Source organism: Ovis aries, chromosome 11 (assembly GCF_016772045.2).
Source record: "Ovis aries strain OAR_USU_Benz2616 breed Rambouillet chromosome 11, ARS-UI_Ramb_v3.0, whole genome shotgun sequence".
NCBI lineage: Eukaryota > Metazoa > Chordata > Mammalia > Artiodactyla > Bovidae > Ovis > Ovis aries.
This window is the reverse complement of record NC_056064.1, coordinates 33,438,205-33,453,388: the sequence shown is the minus strand read 5'-3', so window position 1 is coordinate 33,453,388 and position 15,184 is coordinate 33,438,205. Positions and strand designations below refer to the sequence as shown.

The 15,184-nt window shown below is 49.1% G+C and overlaps 1 protein-coding gene across 5 annotated transcripts in view; it reads left to right on the top strand.

Moving 5' to 3' along the window:
• Nucleotides 1-15,184, top strand: part of SPECC1 (sperm antigen with calponin homology and coiled-coil domains 1) — a 203,412-nt gene that overhangs the window by 36,400 nt on the left and 151,828 nt on the right. Inside the window, exon 1 of one of the 5 annotated variants that reach the window (XM_060395478.1) lies at nt 11,685-12,247. The exons of the other annotated variants lie outside the window; for them this stretch is intronic. Coding sequence (XP_060251461.1) covers nt 11,965-12,247 — 283 coding nt within the window. The 5' untranslated portion in view covers nt 11,685-11,964. Of the gene's footprint in view, nt 1-11,684; nt 12,248-15,184 lie in introns of those variants that run through there. 5 annotated transcript variants of the gene reach the window in all.

The following is a 15,184-nucleotide window of genomic DNA, read 5'->3' as shown; positions in this document are numbered from 1 at the left end:
GAGATACTAAGCATCTCCTTCACCCCAAAACTTTGCTCATGTCCCCCTAGTCCTGTTCCCAGCCCACCAGCACCAACCCCACCACCGTCCCCAGGCAAACACTGATCAGCTTCCTGTCACTCTTTTGCTTCTTCTAGAACTTCATATCAATGGAACCATACACTTGTAGTATTTTGTGTCTGGTTTCTTGTCAGATTCATCCATGGTGTTCTGTGTGTCAGTACTTTATTTCTTTGTATTGCCAGGCATGGGTGTATCACAGTTTGATGACCTAGTCACATTTCTGTCATATGTATGTGCGGCTTCTGTACAGATTCTCAGAGCTGCCCTTTTTAAAAAAATCATTACCTGTCAATGAGTCTTCGGCTTTCTGGCTGTTTAGGTAGCTGAGTCTCAAGCTTGGTTGCTCAGAGACACCCTGGAAGTTTTATTAAAAATATTGGAAGCAAGGGACTTCCCTGGCATCCAATGGTTAGGACTCCAAGCTTTTCACTGCCAAGGACCTGGGTTCAATCTCTGTCTGCGAACTAAGATCCTACAAGTCACACAGTGCAGACCCCTGCCAAATATATATATATATATATATATATATATATGAAGCAAGATTTACCCTTGATGGGACTGAGTCAGGGTCACAGGGAGTGAACCCCAGGCCTGCATGTTTTTAATCAGTCTGGCAGGTGGTTTTGATCTGCTAGGTTAGGGAACTACAAGTGACTACTAGGAGAACAGTAGGTGTGGAGTTTTAACCCCCATAGTCCTGTTTGCTTATCACCAAGAAACCATCTCTCTGAACTCCTAGGTAATGTTCTATTTCCCAAGTGCTGACCACACCCACTTCACTGGCCACGGGTCACTGTGCCTGCTCATTTCATCATTAATTCATCAAACAGAATTCTGAGCTCTTACCACATGTAACACATCCCTCAAGATGCCTCTGTCTATATGCAAAACCAGATTTTCTGCTTTCAATCCCTTTGAGAACCCCATACCCAGACACACAAGAGAAGGTGGTACTGTGAGAGCACGTAGACAAAGTGCTTGGGCTTCAGAGGCGCATCCAGTAATTTCCAGCTTCTTATGGATGTGGGGAATTGGCAGTCAGATAAGGTTCCAGGGAAGAAGTCACATTTGATCTGGGGCTGGAAGGATAGGTGCGATGGGTGCGATTGGTAGGAAAGGCAGCTGAGGGGGAAGGAACAAGAAAAAAAGTGGAAGCTGGACATCCTGGCTGCTGGGGGCCAGGGCAGCCCAATCTGAGGTGGGCAAGGAAGTGAGGTTGAGAGTGGGCCTGGGTTGGAGCAAGGAACCCACATGAACTCACCCAGCTCGTGCTCAGTGTGATCCCACCAGGATCTTCCCCACGTCTCTGGTTCGTGTTTATACTCAGCCCCTCCGAGTGTCTTCCAACCACACTGAGCCGTGAATTCAGTCCTGGTGCTGTCTACCTGCACAGAGTGTAAGGCATAGTCCCACAGGACTGGCTTTTTGCTATTATGAACTGTTGATGAAAAATTAATCAATAGTCAATCTAAGAAGGAAATGGAAAATTTATTCGAGCCCCACAAGGATTGCAACATGGGAGATGGCCTCTCAGGTAGCTCTGAGGACTGTTCCCAAGAGGTAAGCAGGGGAGGCCAGAACACGTGTGGTTTTGGTGAAGGGGGTATATGCAGTGAGCACCCATCTCGGTAGGAGGTTGCTGCTGGTCACGAGGAGCAGACACCTCATTTAATGCTTTTTTTTTTTAAGTGCTTTTCTAAATATAGGAAGATGCAAGAATCCAGGTTCATAAAAATTTCTCCTGAAAATATCTAACTGTCTGAGGGCTGGTTCTGCCAGTTTTCCCAGAGCACAGAGTGCTTCATCCTGGTCCTCAGAACATTCTTCAGGGTGTCCTGTGGGTCATCATCAGCAGTGGCTAATGACTTGGTTCTTATGGAACTGGACGGTGGGCAACGTTCTTTATTTGATAAGCCTCTCCCTTTTGGTCTTAGTTTTGGCCAAGGTTTGGGAGGCATTTAGTGACCAATTTGTCTTATGGCAATAGGAATGCTTGTTCCCAGGTCAGGCAAGTATTTCATGGATGGGCCACTCAGTGTGCTGTTAGTGGAGCAGGCCCTGTTAACAGTAGCCCAAAGCCTCTGGATCCCCATCTTACAGTCTGTTATGTCCAGGAAACGATTTCCTCTTGTTGCTCCCTCCCACATCTAGAGTTACACTTGATCTTATAGGACTTTATATTTGGTCAATTGTTTCAGACCGCCTATTCATCATTTATTTTATCTGAGTCTCAGTCACACATTATTTGGTGATGTAAGAAACAGTAATTTTGTAAAATAGGCAGAATATAAGTAATATAGCTAGTGATACTAATATAAGGTCATAAGTAAGTATTTAAGCTGAGGCCTTTCTCCAAGTGGGGCCTGTTATCTCCCTAGGTCATCTGACCAACCTTTCCTGCACCAGTCACTGTCTGGTGCAGGAAAGGGAAGTACTGTAGTGGCCTTGTTCATGAAGTCCACCAAAGATGTCTGCACAAACAAGGTGAGTGGTGGTCATTGTGTCCCCAGCAGGACTGAGAACTTCTTCTAGTTACATGATTGGTACCAGAAGGAGAGGGGCTTCCCAGGTGGCTCAGCAGGCTCCTGCCTGCCGATACAGGAGACATGGGTTCGATCCCTGGGTTGGGAAGATCTCGAGAGAGAAGTGGCAAACCCTCTTCAGTATTCCTGCCTGGGAAATGCCAGGAGGAGCCTGGCGGGCTACAGTCTGTGAGGTCACAGATTTGGACTTGGCTGAGCAACTAAACCCAAAACAACAACCAGAAGTAGATAAATGTTGTTTTTTTAACTTTTTTTAGTTGAAGCCCTAATGGCTCAGCAGGTAAAGAGTCCATCTGCAATGCAGGAGACACGGGAGACACAAGTTCAGTCCCTGGGTTGGGACGATCCCCTGGAGAAGGGAATGGCTACCCACTCCTGTATTCTTGCCTGAAAAATCCCATGGATTCCTGACAGGCTACAGTCCATGGGTTGCAGAGTCGGACACGACTGAGCAACTAAGCACATAATTGATTTACAATATTATGCTAGTTTCAGGTATACAGCAAAGTGATTCAATTATACATTCTTTTTGAGATTCTTCTCCCTTATAGGTTATGACCAAATGTTGAGTATACCCTGTGCTATACAGTAGGTCCTTGTTGTAGGAGGAGAAAAGTTGATTTTATGGTTGAGCAGATATTTCTGCCATTGGGGGTGGGGAGTGCAGGGGTCTGGTTAGTGCAGACGCACATGTACACTAGTGGGGAGGGAGGAGGCCAAAAGCAGAGTAAAATTATGTTTAAATTTTTCTTATCTTGCTTTAAAATATGAATTTTATTTCATTAGGACCAAGCTTATGAATTACTTCCCACTCAGACACCCTGTCATTTCTCTTAGGCAGATACTGAGGAGTGGGATTACTGGACTATATAATCAGTGCAGGTGTAATTTTATACTGTTAAAGACAAGGGGCCCCAAATGGAGTCACTGATGCTGAGCCCCATCACCAAACCAAGACTTCACTACAGTTTCATCTTATCCCCAAAACAGGTTCTTAAAACCAGTGAATGAGGAATTCCCTGATCAGCACTGGCTGAAGTCACTGGCCTGGTGGACCCCCACCTCCCCTAAAGGGAAGTGACTTCGCAATAACCACGCCGATTTTCTGCTGAGCATGGCTTCCTATTCCTGCCCATTCTCCCTATGAAGGTCTTGTCCTCTGTACACCTCATCGGAGCTCCTTTCTCACTGCTGGATGGGCTTCTACCCCATTCATGAATCACTGAGTAAAGCCAATGAGATCTTTAAAGTTTACACAGTTACCTTTTGTGTGTGTGTGTGTGTGTGTGTTTTTTAACAAAAAGAAATGACTAAATTGATTTGCAAAGCCGCTGCACATTTTGTATCTGCACCAATAATGAATGGGAGTTCCAGTTGCTCCATATCTTTGCCAGCACTTGTTTTTATGTTTCTAAATTTCAAGCCATTCTAATTAGACATATAGTAATGTCTCCCTGTGGTTTCAATTTGCATTTACTTAATGACTCAGGATGAGATGGTTAGATGGCATCACGGACTCAATGGCAATGAATTTGAGCCAACTCTGGGAGATAGTGAAGGACAGGGAAGCCTGACATGCTGCAGTCCATGGGGTCGCGAAGAGTCAGACATGACTTAGTGACCAAGCAGCAACAATGACTGTTACATTGAGCGTCTTTCCAAGCATTTATTTGCCATCCAGTTATCTTCTTTGGTGAAGTGTTTGAATCTTTGATCATTTTTTATTGAGTCGTGTGTTCTGTCATTGTTGAGTTTTTTGTGAGTTTCTTCATAAATTCAGGAATCAGGTCCTTGATCAGTTTTGTGTTTTGTGGATGCCTCCCTTCCAGCCAGTGGCTTGGCTCTGCACTTTCTTGACAATGTCTTCTGAAGAGCAGAAGTTTTAAATTTTGATGAATTCCAGTTTATCTATCACTTAAAAATTTTTTTATTTACAAATCATGCTTTTGGTGTTGATGCTGAGAAATCGTTGCCTAACTGAAGGTCACAAAGATTTTCTCCTGCATTCTTCTAGCAGTTTGCTGGTTTTACTGAAGTTTCTATCTGTCTTTAGCCAACATTGATGACAGATGGGACAGTGGGCCCAGAGCTGTGGAGCCAGAGGAACGAGGCAGTCCTTTGCTTTAGGGTGCTCTGGGTTGAAGAGCTGGGGTGGAATGTGAGTCAGCAGGGAGTCAGCCTGGTTAGGGAGCTGTGGACGCTTCTTGTGGTGGGAAGACAAGACAGGACTGTAGGGGTCAGGTTGAAAGTAGGAATGGAGGTGGGAAGCTGTTGTCCTGGGTGTAGAGTGGCCGTGGGGAGGCCTGGAGGCTGGTGACAGAGCTGCTGCCTGTCCTTCAGATCTGAGTGCAGGGCACCTGGCAGTCGTGGGCAGGGCTCTGGGCGGGCCTCACCCCAGAACAAAAACGAGGTGGGGGCAGCTTGCACTGAACCACACCAGTCAGACACATCTGTGTCACAAAGAACCCGTCCTCAGGGAGAGGCCACAGTGCTGTAGCATCATTGTGCCTGGGTCCCACCCTGGGGACCGGTCACCAGCCCGCTACTGTCCTGCTGTTCCTTGTAGACCTGCTCCTGAGGTCGCTGCAAGGCCCTGCGATGACAGGGCCGTCCTGGGAGCAGCCTGGACAGGATCCCTCATGTGTGTGGCTATTGTGCGTGTGTTTAAAATGTGATCTGAGAGCGCTGTGTGCTGGAGAGAGAGAGGGGCCTGTTCCAGGCGCTGAATAAATTAACCCTGCCAAGTGCAGCAGTTGCTTTCATGAGCCAGCTGGTGCTCCAGGAAAAGAGCTGAAGCCTGTGGGTTAGCAAAGAACATTTCAGGAATGTGAAAACAAAAGAGAAATCAGCACATTCAGTGTTTTCACCTAATCCGGTAACAATAAGAAAATCCAGAGCGATGGCTAACTCGGCAGCTGGGTGGAAGGCTGGACTCTGCCCGCTACCCAGAAGGGGTGTCCACCAGGCCCTGAGGCGGCCAGGGTTCCGGTGCGGCCCTGCGGCTGGTCCCGTACACTCCGTACCTGTGGAAGTTCCAGGAAACTTCTGTCTCCCCCTCATTTCCTCCAGAGGTCTAGGAGCCAACACAAATGCTGACAGGCCTGATGGCTGTGCGGTCCTCTCCTCTGTCCCTCTGTCTCTCCCCGACCCTGGGGTGGCTGCTGCTGTCATGTCCATGCACTGGAGGCCTCATTGCCCACTGTCCTCAGACCCGGCTCCTGGGCCCACAGATGGGGGCCTGGCCCACCGCTGGCCCTCCTCCATCACCGCCAGGTCCCCCAAGGCTTCCATCTGCCCCAAAGACAGCATGCAGTGAAAGGGCCCTTTCAGTGTTTCTTCTTGGCCCAGTCCCTGCCTCCCCCCAGCCCAAAGAATCAGAGTTCTCCCAGGAGGATCTGTAGCGCCTTGGCTAGACCTACAGACAGACTGCCAGGGGCCATCCTGCCAGCCTCCAGACTCCTGGGCCATAGTGCCCAGCATGGCTATGATCCAGGTGAGACCCTGCTTCTCTGATCCTTCAACCAGACCCAGGGCTGCCTTTTCAGAATATTGTCATCATTACAGAAAACCGACAGCCACTGCTGGGGTCCTTGGTGAGTCTATGCGGGACCACAGGCTTCTGAAGGCGCCCATCGAGGGAGAAGTCTGTCTGCTGAGCAAAAAGCAAGAAGGAACCATAGTCCATCATTTTCTTCCTCTACAAGGTCTTTATTTTGTTGAGCTCAATATTTATTTTGGTTTTTAAATTGAGTGTTCCCAAACTCCTATGTTCACCAACTCAGTGGACATGAATTTGAGCAAACTCCGAGAGATAGTGAAAGACAGGGAAGCCTGGCGTGCTACAGTCCATAGGGTCACAGAGTGGATATGACTTAGCAATTGAACAACAGCAACAACAAAACTCCTAATTTAGGAGCTTGGGGCTAACACATGCACACTGCTGCTGCTGCTGCTAAGTCTCTTCAGTCATGTCCGACTCTGCGCGACCCCACAGACGGCAGCTCACCAGGCTCCCCCATCCCTGGGATTCTCCAGGCAAGAACACTGGAGTAGGTTGCCATTTCCTTCTCCGCATATACACACTGCTGCTACTGCTAAGTCACTTCAGTTGTGTCCAACTCTGTGCGACCCCATAGACGGAAGCCCACCAGGCTCCCCTGTCTCTGGGATTCTCCAGGCAAGAACACTGGAATGGGTTGCCATTTCCTTGTCCAGTGCACGAAAGTGAAAAGTGAAAGGGAAGTCGCTCAGTCATATCCGACTCTTAGCGACCCCATGGAATGCAGCCTACCAGGCTCCTTCGTTCATAGGATTTTCCAGGCAAGAGTACTGGAGTGGGGTGCCATTGCCTTCTCTGCATATACACACTGCTATATATAAAATAGATAGGGCTTCCCTGATGGCTCAGCGATAAAGAATCCACCTGCAATGTAGGAGATGCAGGAAACTCGTGTTTGATCCCTAGGTCAGGGAGATCCCCTGGTGGAGGAAATGGCAACCCTCTCCAGTATTCTTGCCTGAAAAATCCCATGCACAGAGGAGCCTGGCAGGCCACAGTCCATGAGATCGCAAAAAGTCAGACATGACTGAGGATGCATATGTAAAATAGAGAAACAATAAAGTCCTACTGTATAACACTATATTCAGTATCTTGTAATAACCTATAAGGGAAAAGAACCTGATAAAGAATATATATGTGTGTATATAACTGAATCACTTTGCTGTACACCTGAAACTAACACAACATTGTAAATCAACTAGACTTCTGTTTATAAAATCCTAAAACAGATTGGTTGTTCCCACTACCACACCCAAACACAGACACACAGACATGCACACAGAGAAATACACACAGACGCACTCACAGTCAGAAACTGGCCAGACAGCTTGGGGTCCACCCGGTGAGCGCCCTGCCTCCTGGAGTCATAAAGGCGCCTGCCTCTGACATCTGCAGACAGGAGGACCCCGTGGGGAGGAGCATGTCCTTTTAGGGGAAGAGAAACTTAACTTGTTGTAATTAATGTATCAGAGGGGAGAGGGACATGGCCGAGGAGGCCTGGCTTGTGACATGGTGCAGCAGAGCCTGTGATGGGGCAATAGGGACCACGCCTGCGCTCCTGCCCTGAGTCAGAGTGGGGGGAGTGCTAGCATCTCCCACCACAGCTCACGGATCGTTGAGCCACCTTCTCAGCGAGGGGCCACGGGAGGTGAGCCTCGTGGATTCTTGGGAGCCTGTGCAGCGTGGCGCATGGGAGTTGCCTCTCCTGTGTCTGCAGACAGCTGCCTCCTCCTGGCTTCTGTTTCCTGTTGGCCTGAGGCCTTGTGGCTGAAGTTTAGTGAGCCTGGGGGCAAGGTGGTGGTGGGGGGGGGGGGGGCGGGAAGTGGGTGTGGGAGGGGCCCCACCTCTGCACTTGTGGACGGAGGGTCCCTGTTTGCATCTCTGCCCAGTAGTGCTGGGGGAGGGGACTTGTGCACCCCCCGTCTCTGTAGGCCAAGTGCATTGAAGTGAGTGGGTGGAGGGCATGGGGTTTTGTTGGGGGGCTGGGGTGGAGTCGCATGCCCTGTAGTGCTTGCATTGTTTCTGGAGGAAACAGAACAGAATGAGTCAGAAGTGGCCGCTGGTTTCCTTGGAAGCTGTGCCACTGACATCACAGGGTTTGCCCCTTGTCCCACCTGGCAGAGAGGGGCCCCCAGAGGAACAAAGAAACAGAAAAGGTTGCACAAAAGGTACTTAGACTTGATACTTTAAATTCTTGGGCCGCTAACCCTGTGGTTGCCTTTGGCTACCACTTAACAAAGCATCGAACACAAGTTCCTGTATTGTGATGTTTCAGTTAAGATGTCTGAAATCTTAAAGCATAAAATTATAAAATATTGTTGACCATTACTGTGAAACTGGAATTATAGCACACATTTTTTTTAAAGCCATCCTTTGGGAATAAAGTCAGGAGTGGAGATGAATCAGTAGATGGTTTTAGAGATTTGGTGTTGAATGACTTCAAGAACTATTTCCCCGTACGTAACAAGTTAGTGAGATTAATCTCATAAGGCTGATGCTGATACATCCACATGAACTCCGTTTTCAATATACCAGTGCTAGAAGGCTCTGCATCAATATCCATGGGGTTCTCATCCTGAGAGCCGTTTGGTTTCCTTGGTAGTTGTTTAGAGGCATCTATAGGTCTTAGGGAGGAGGACTATCATTGCTTTGTGGCTCCATTTTGTTGCTGTTATTGTTTAGTCACTCAGTTGTCTCTGACTCTTTATGACTTTATGGACTATAGCCCGCCAGGCTTCTCTGTCCGTGGGATTTCCCAGCTAAGAGTAGTGGAGTGGGGAGTATTTCCTTCTCCAGGGAATTGTCCCAACCCAGGGATCAAACCTGAGTCTCCTGCATTGGCAGGCAGCTCCTTTACCACCGAGCCACCTGGGAAGCCTGGCTCCATTTTGTACTCTCCGACTAATTCAGCACTGATTTTGTGAATCTAGGCACCTGGCTAATAGAGGAAGAGTGAGGAGACACTTGCACATGTTTCTTCAGTGAAAGAAGGGCTCTAGCGTTCATTCACCAGTGTCTGCTGAGCACCTGCTCTGTGCACCGGGATCACCGCGATGAACCGGGAGGCAAGCTGCGTGGGGTGGGTGAGGGATCAGCGAAGGATGGCCAGTGGCAGCCAGAGTCTCTGTCTAGTGGTAAATCTCTGAAGAAATGAGTGGGAAGCTCATGCAGAGAGTGGAGGGAAAAGGCCTTTTGGAGGAAGACTCCCCCCAACCCCGTGTGAAGAGCTGTGAGACCTTCCAGGTGTGACGCTCCTCCAGGGGATCCAGCTGGGCATGTCCGAGGGGGGGGCCCTCTGACAGCACAGACGGGGTCTCTGGACAGAGGTCCCGGACCTGGGGGTTGTGACAAAGGTCTTGGATTTTTACTCTAAATACAGTGAGAAGAAGCCACAGGAAGGTTCCCCGCAGGGAGGGACATGGCCTGACTTGTATGTTTTTAAAAATAATTTTTAAAATTTAAATTGTACACATACCATAAAGGTTACCATCTTAGCCATTTATACGCTTTGTGTTTTTTAAAAGCCCTCTGGCAGCTCAGTGGCCTTAACTGTCCTGGGCAGGATGGGCAGGAGCAGAGCTGAGACTGTCTGTCCTCTGTGGGATGCGGCAGCAGAAGGAGGGGGTGGGCTGGGGCAGGGGAGTGTGGGGAGAGACACTTGGTGTGGGGTGGTGAGTATCGAAAGGCCTTGTTGGCAGAGCCTCACAGGAGGGACTGGAACATTCATAGAGGGAGGTCTCTGAGGAGGGTCGTGGGGACTGCAGGTGCATTGGTGGGGCCTGACTGCCCCTTGGGCTGTGGCTGGCCTGGCTGGCGGAGCCCAGCTGGGCTGTCCCTTGATTGGGAACAAGGTCGAGCCTGGGTCCATCTTGGGAAGCACTCAGGCTCGGGCACATCAGCAGAACTATGGGTTTGTGTGTGGGCAGCAGCCCTGGCCGAACGCTGAGGCTGAGTCGGGCAGGAGTTCCCAGTCCACTGAGAAGGAGCGGGGAGCGCGGGGATCCACACAGGAGCTGGACCCCCAGGCAGCTGAGGATCTGAGGGGCAGCCCCGGGCCCTAGGGGAGGGAGAGTGGGAGGAGGCCCAGCTGACAGTAAAGACGGGAAGTCAAGAGAAGCTGCTGACTCAGGCTGGTCTGTGCTGGGGCTGGCGGCTCCCCGGAAGGCAACAGGCCAGCTGCCCAGAGAGTCGAAGGTCGGATGAGGGTGGGGCCCTGAGGAGGCACTCCTGGGCTGGGGAGGCTTCTACAGGGAGACCCCTGAGCTCACTCCGTTTGTCCCTCCACATCACCAGTCTCTTGCAGATGCTGCATCTGAACCCACCCCGCTACCCACCCCCCCGACACATACTTCTCCGTGAGCCCTGGGCAGCAGTGGAGGTTAGGAGTTGGGAGAAAGCACTCAAGGCCCTTCTGTCCCCAGCTCCTCGCCCATCCATCCAGGGGCTCACCTTCTCCTGTTGGTCCAGCTCCCTCAGGGGCTCAGCTGCTCCATCCCTGACCTGGCAGGCTGGGGGTGATCCTGTCCTGGCCTGGCTTCTGCACCTCCCCTATGCTGCTTTTCAGACAGGCCACTCCCTCGTAAAGGGTCCTTTCTGAGCTCTCCAGTTTCCCAGCTGATGTTCCAGACAGAGGCAGGGGCATGTGATTGAACAAAGATTATGACTCAAGATATGTGTGTGTGTGTGTGTGTGCGAGCACACGCATGTGCTCAGTTGTGTCTGACTCTTTGGGACCCCATGGACTGTAGCCTGCCTGGCTCCTCTGTCCATGGGATTTCCCAGGTGAAAAGACCGGAGTGGGTTGCCATTCCCTCCTCTAGGGGATCGTCCCAACCCAGGGAACCCTTGTCTCCTGCATCTCCTGCTTTGCAGGCAAATTCTTTAGTGCTGAGCCATGATTCAGGATGCTTCTGCCTAAACTGAGATGAATCCAGTTCCCTCCTCCACTATAATTTTTGCTTTGTTTTGTCTTTCTTATCACATTTTTAAAACTTGTTGTGGTGAAATACACGTGATATAAAGTTTACTGTCTTCACCATTATGAAGTGTTCAGCTCAGTAGCACTAAGTACATTCATACTGTTTTGTAACCATCACCACCATCCATCCACAGAACTGTTTCTTCTTCAGAACAAAAACTCTGTCCCCATCAAACAATAACTCCTGTTCACCACCCCTACCCCCCACAGCCCCTTGCAACCGCTGTTTTACTTTCTGTTCCTGTGAATCTGACTACTGTAAGTACCTCACATAAGTGTAATCATACAAGTGTTTCTGTCTTTTTCTGCCCGGTGTATTTCACTTAACACAATTTCCTTGAGATTCATCCACGCTTTTTCTTCCTTTTGAAGACTGAATAATATTCCATTGCATGTATAAACCACTTTTTGTGTATCTACTCATTCATCAGTAGACATTTGGTTTGCTTCCACCTTTTGGGTGTTGTGAATAATGCTGCTGTGAACATGGGTGTGCAGTAATCTCTTTGAGACCCTGCTTTCAGTTTTGGGGGGAATGTACCCAGAAGTGGAATTGCTGGATCATATGGTAAAATCTGTTTTTTATTTTTTTCAGGAACCACCATACTGTTTTCCATAGCAGTTGCGCCATTTTATATTCCCAGCAACAATTCACAAGAGTTCCAGATTTGTCCACATCCTTGCCAACACTTGTTATTTCTGGTTTGGCTTGGCTTGGTTCGGGTTGGTAGTAGCTATCCTAATGAGTATGATATGGTATTTCAGTGTGGTTCTGATTTGTATCTCCATGATGTTGAGCATCTTTTAATGTACTTTTGACCATGGGTATATCTTGTTTGGGCTTCCCAGGTGGCACAGTGGTAAAGAATCTGTCTCCCAATGCGGGAGACACAGGAGACTGGGGTTCAGTCCCTCAGTCAGGAAGATCCCCTGGAGAAGGAAGCAGCAACCCACTCCAGTATTCTTGCCTGGGAAGTCCCATGGACAGAGGAGACTGGTGGGTTGGAGTCCGTGGGGTCGTAAAAAGTCGGATATGGCTGAGCACACACGCATATCGCCTTTGGAAAAGTATCTATTCATGCCCCTTGTCCATTTTAAAATCAGGTTAGTTTTTGTTGTTGAGTTGCAGGAGTTCTTTGTATATTCCGGGTGGTAACCCCGCCTTAGTCTGCCTGGGTGCTCATAACAGAATACCATAGACTGAATGCCTTAAACAACAGAAATGGATTTCTCACAGTTCTGGAGGCTGGGAAGTCCAAGGACAAGGTGTGGCCATTGGGTTCTTGGTGAGGGGTCTCCTCCTGCCTTGCTGTCGGCCATCTTCTCACTATGTCCTTGCGTGGCTTTTCATCGGTGTGTGTGCAGCAGAAGGTCTCTCTCCCCCTCCACTCCTAATGCACCAATTCAGCGGGGTTAGGACCCACCCTTATCACTTCATTTAACCTTAATCTACCCCTGAAAGCCCTATCTCCAAATGAAATCACTTTGAGAATCAGGGCTTCAACATATAAGTGTGGTGGGGGAGGGGCACAACTCAGTCCACAGCAAACCCTTGCCAATGTTTTCTTCCATTCTGTGAGTTGCCATTTCACTCTGTTGATTGTGGGTTCTCTGATGCATGGAAGTGTTTAATTAAAAAAAATTTTTTTTCTATTTACTTGACTTTTTGTCTGCACTGGGTCTTCACTGCTGTGCATAGGCTTTCTCTAGTTGCAGTGAGCAGGGACTGCTCCCTCTTGCAGTAATGTGGGCTTCTCATTGCGGTGGTTTCCATGCTGTGGGGCTAGGCTGTAGAGCGTGGGCTCAGCAGTTGTGGCGTATGAGCTCATTTGCTCCGTGGCATGTGGGATCTTCTCAGACCAGGGACTGAACCTGTGTCCCCTGCATTGGCACTGGACCACCAGGGAGTCCCAAGTGTTTAATTTTGTTGTCATCCAGTACATCTTGTTGCCTGTGCTTTTGGTGTCGTATTTAAGAATCCATTGCCAAATCCAATGTCATGAAGCGTTTCCCCTGTGTTTTCTTCTGCGGGTTTCACAGTTTTGGCTCTTACATTTAGGTCTTTCATCCACTCTGAATTAACTTTTGCCTGTGGTGTAAGGTAAGGGTTCCACTTCATCCTTTTGGTGTCGACGCCCAGTTTTCTTAGCATCATTTGTTGAAAAGACTGTCCTTCCCTCTGAATGCTCTTGGCACTAGACAATATATTCTTACTCTTTCAATAGACCTTTTGAAACTGTGCCTATAGAAAGAGCTCTTGAAGTACTTTATTTCCATCTCCTTTTGTATGGCCTTGACTCTTTTCTGTCGTTCTTTGATGTGAAGCCACATTCTAGGTAAGGAAACAGCCAGTGGTTAGTGGCTAACAGCTCTGTGGGACGCTGGCTTCTTGGTTCAGCTTTGGAGACAGAAAGATGGCCCAGGGCAGTATTTCTGAGGGTTTGATCTCAATATAGCTCCCAGATTAAAGCCTCTCTCCAGGATTTGCATTTCATATTTAAAGACCAGAGCCTCCTGGTTTTTTTTTTTTTGTTTGTTTGTTTGTTTTAGGTTAAACCCTATTCGTTATGGTCTCCACCTTGTGGCAGTCAGTCATAGTTTCTGTAAGTCCCTATTCCATTTCCAGACTGTGTTTTCAGCTTGAGATGGTGGGGCTGGTGCTGTGCAGTTGTCCTTTTCTGTTTAGTTTTGTTTCATCCCTTCTTGGTTCTCATTTTCTTCCGATGACTTCTGCTGATGGGATCAATGACTTTCTGTCAAAATTTTATGTATTTATTTATTTTTGGCTGAGCTGGGTCTTTATTGCTGTAGGCTTTGTCTGGTTGCGGTGAGCGGGGGCTGCTGTTGATTGCGGTGCTTGGGCTTCCCTCTGTGGCGCCATCCCCTGTTGGGGAACACAGGCGCTAAGCTCACAGACTTCAGCAGTTGTGGCTCAAGGGCTCTAGAACTTGGGCTCAGAAGCTGTGGCTCGAAGGCTTAGTTGCCCCGCGGCCTGTGGAATCTTTCCAGACCAGGGATCGAATCTGTGTCCTCTGCATGGGCAGGCAGATTCCTATCCTGCCTCTGTACCACCAGGGAAGTCCTCCATGTGAATTTGCCTTTTCCCTTCTGATGCTGTGTAGAAACTTGTTCTTTATATACTGGGAAGGATTGAATCTAAACAAAATGGGATGACTTTTCATCTTGAGACCAACAGGAAATAATAAGCTTTGAAGAGCTTCCTTTGGCCTCCAGCCTGAGTCTGGGATTCCCTTGGCTGCTCCCGGGCCAGGTTTTCAGCGTAAACATTCCCAGGTTGGGTGGGAACCGAACCAGGTGCCAGTTGAGGAGCCTGGCTCTTCCTCTGGAACTCAGTTTCGCAACCTGGGGTCCCGACAGCTTAGGCAGGATCATTCTTCATTGTGGGGCTGCCCTTCAGGTACGGGGGTATCCAGCAGCATCTCTGGCTCCACCCCCAGCAGCACCCCGCCAAGCTGTGACAGCCCAGAACAGCTGCATACACTGTCAGATGTCCCCTGGGGGCAGAATCCTCCGCCCACCCCACTGCAGAGGTCAAGAGCAAGCCCAGCGCGGGTTCTAGAAAGCTCTTGCTGGATGTTTTCAGCGTGCCATTCACTTGCCTTCTGTTTCCTGCCGAGTCCCCTGGTAGTTGAGCTATGTGAACATGCTTATTTTGTTTGTTCTCAGACTTGAATGCCTCCTCTCGGCTTCCTGGGGCTTATTGTACTTGGAGTGCAAAGCTGAATGCACTCTCCCACCCCCGGACACTCCTCATTATTTGCGATGGTCCAGAATGGTTTCCCGGCTGCCTTTCGATTTTCTTGCCTTAAAAGGGTAACCAGTCTGAGACCCGAGACACCAGTCTCCCAGCATAGCTCTGAAGGCGGCGCTGAAGCAGCTGAGCCGCATGCTGTCTGACCCTCCTGCTGCATGGACCGTGTCGTGTTCCTGACTGTTCTCTTCCTATCCTTCTCTTCCATCTTTTTTACTTAACTCTACTCAATTTATGAGTTATGGTTTAAATAGAAGTCTTAAACCATT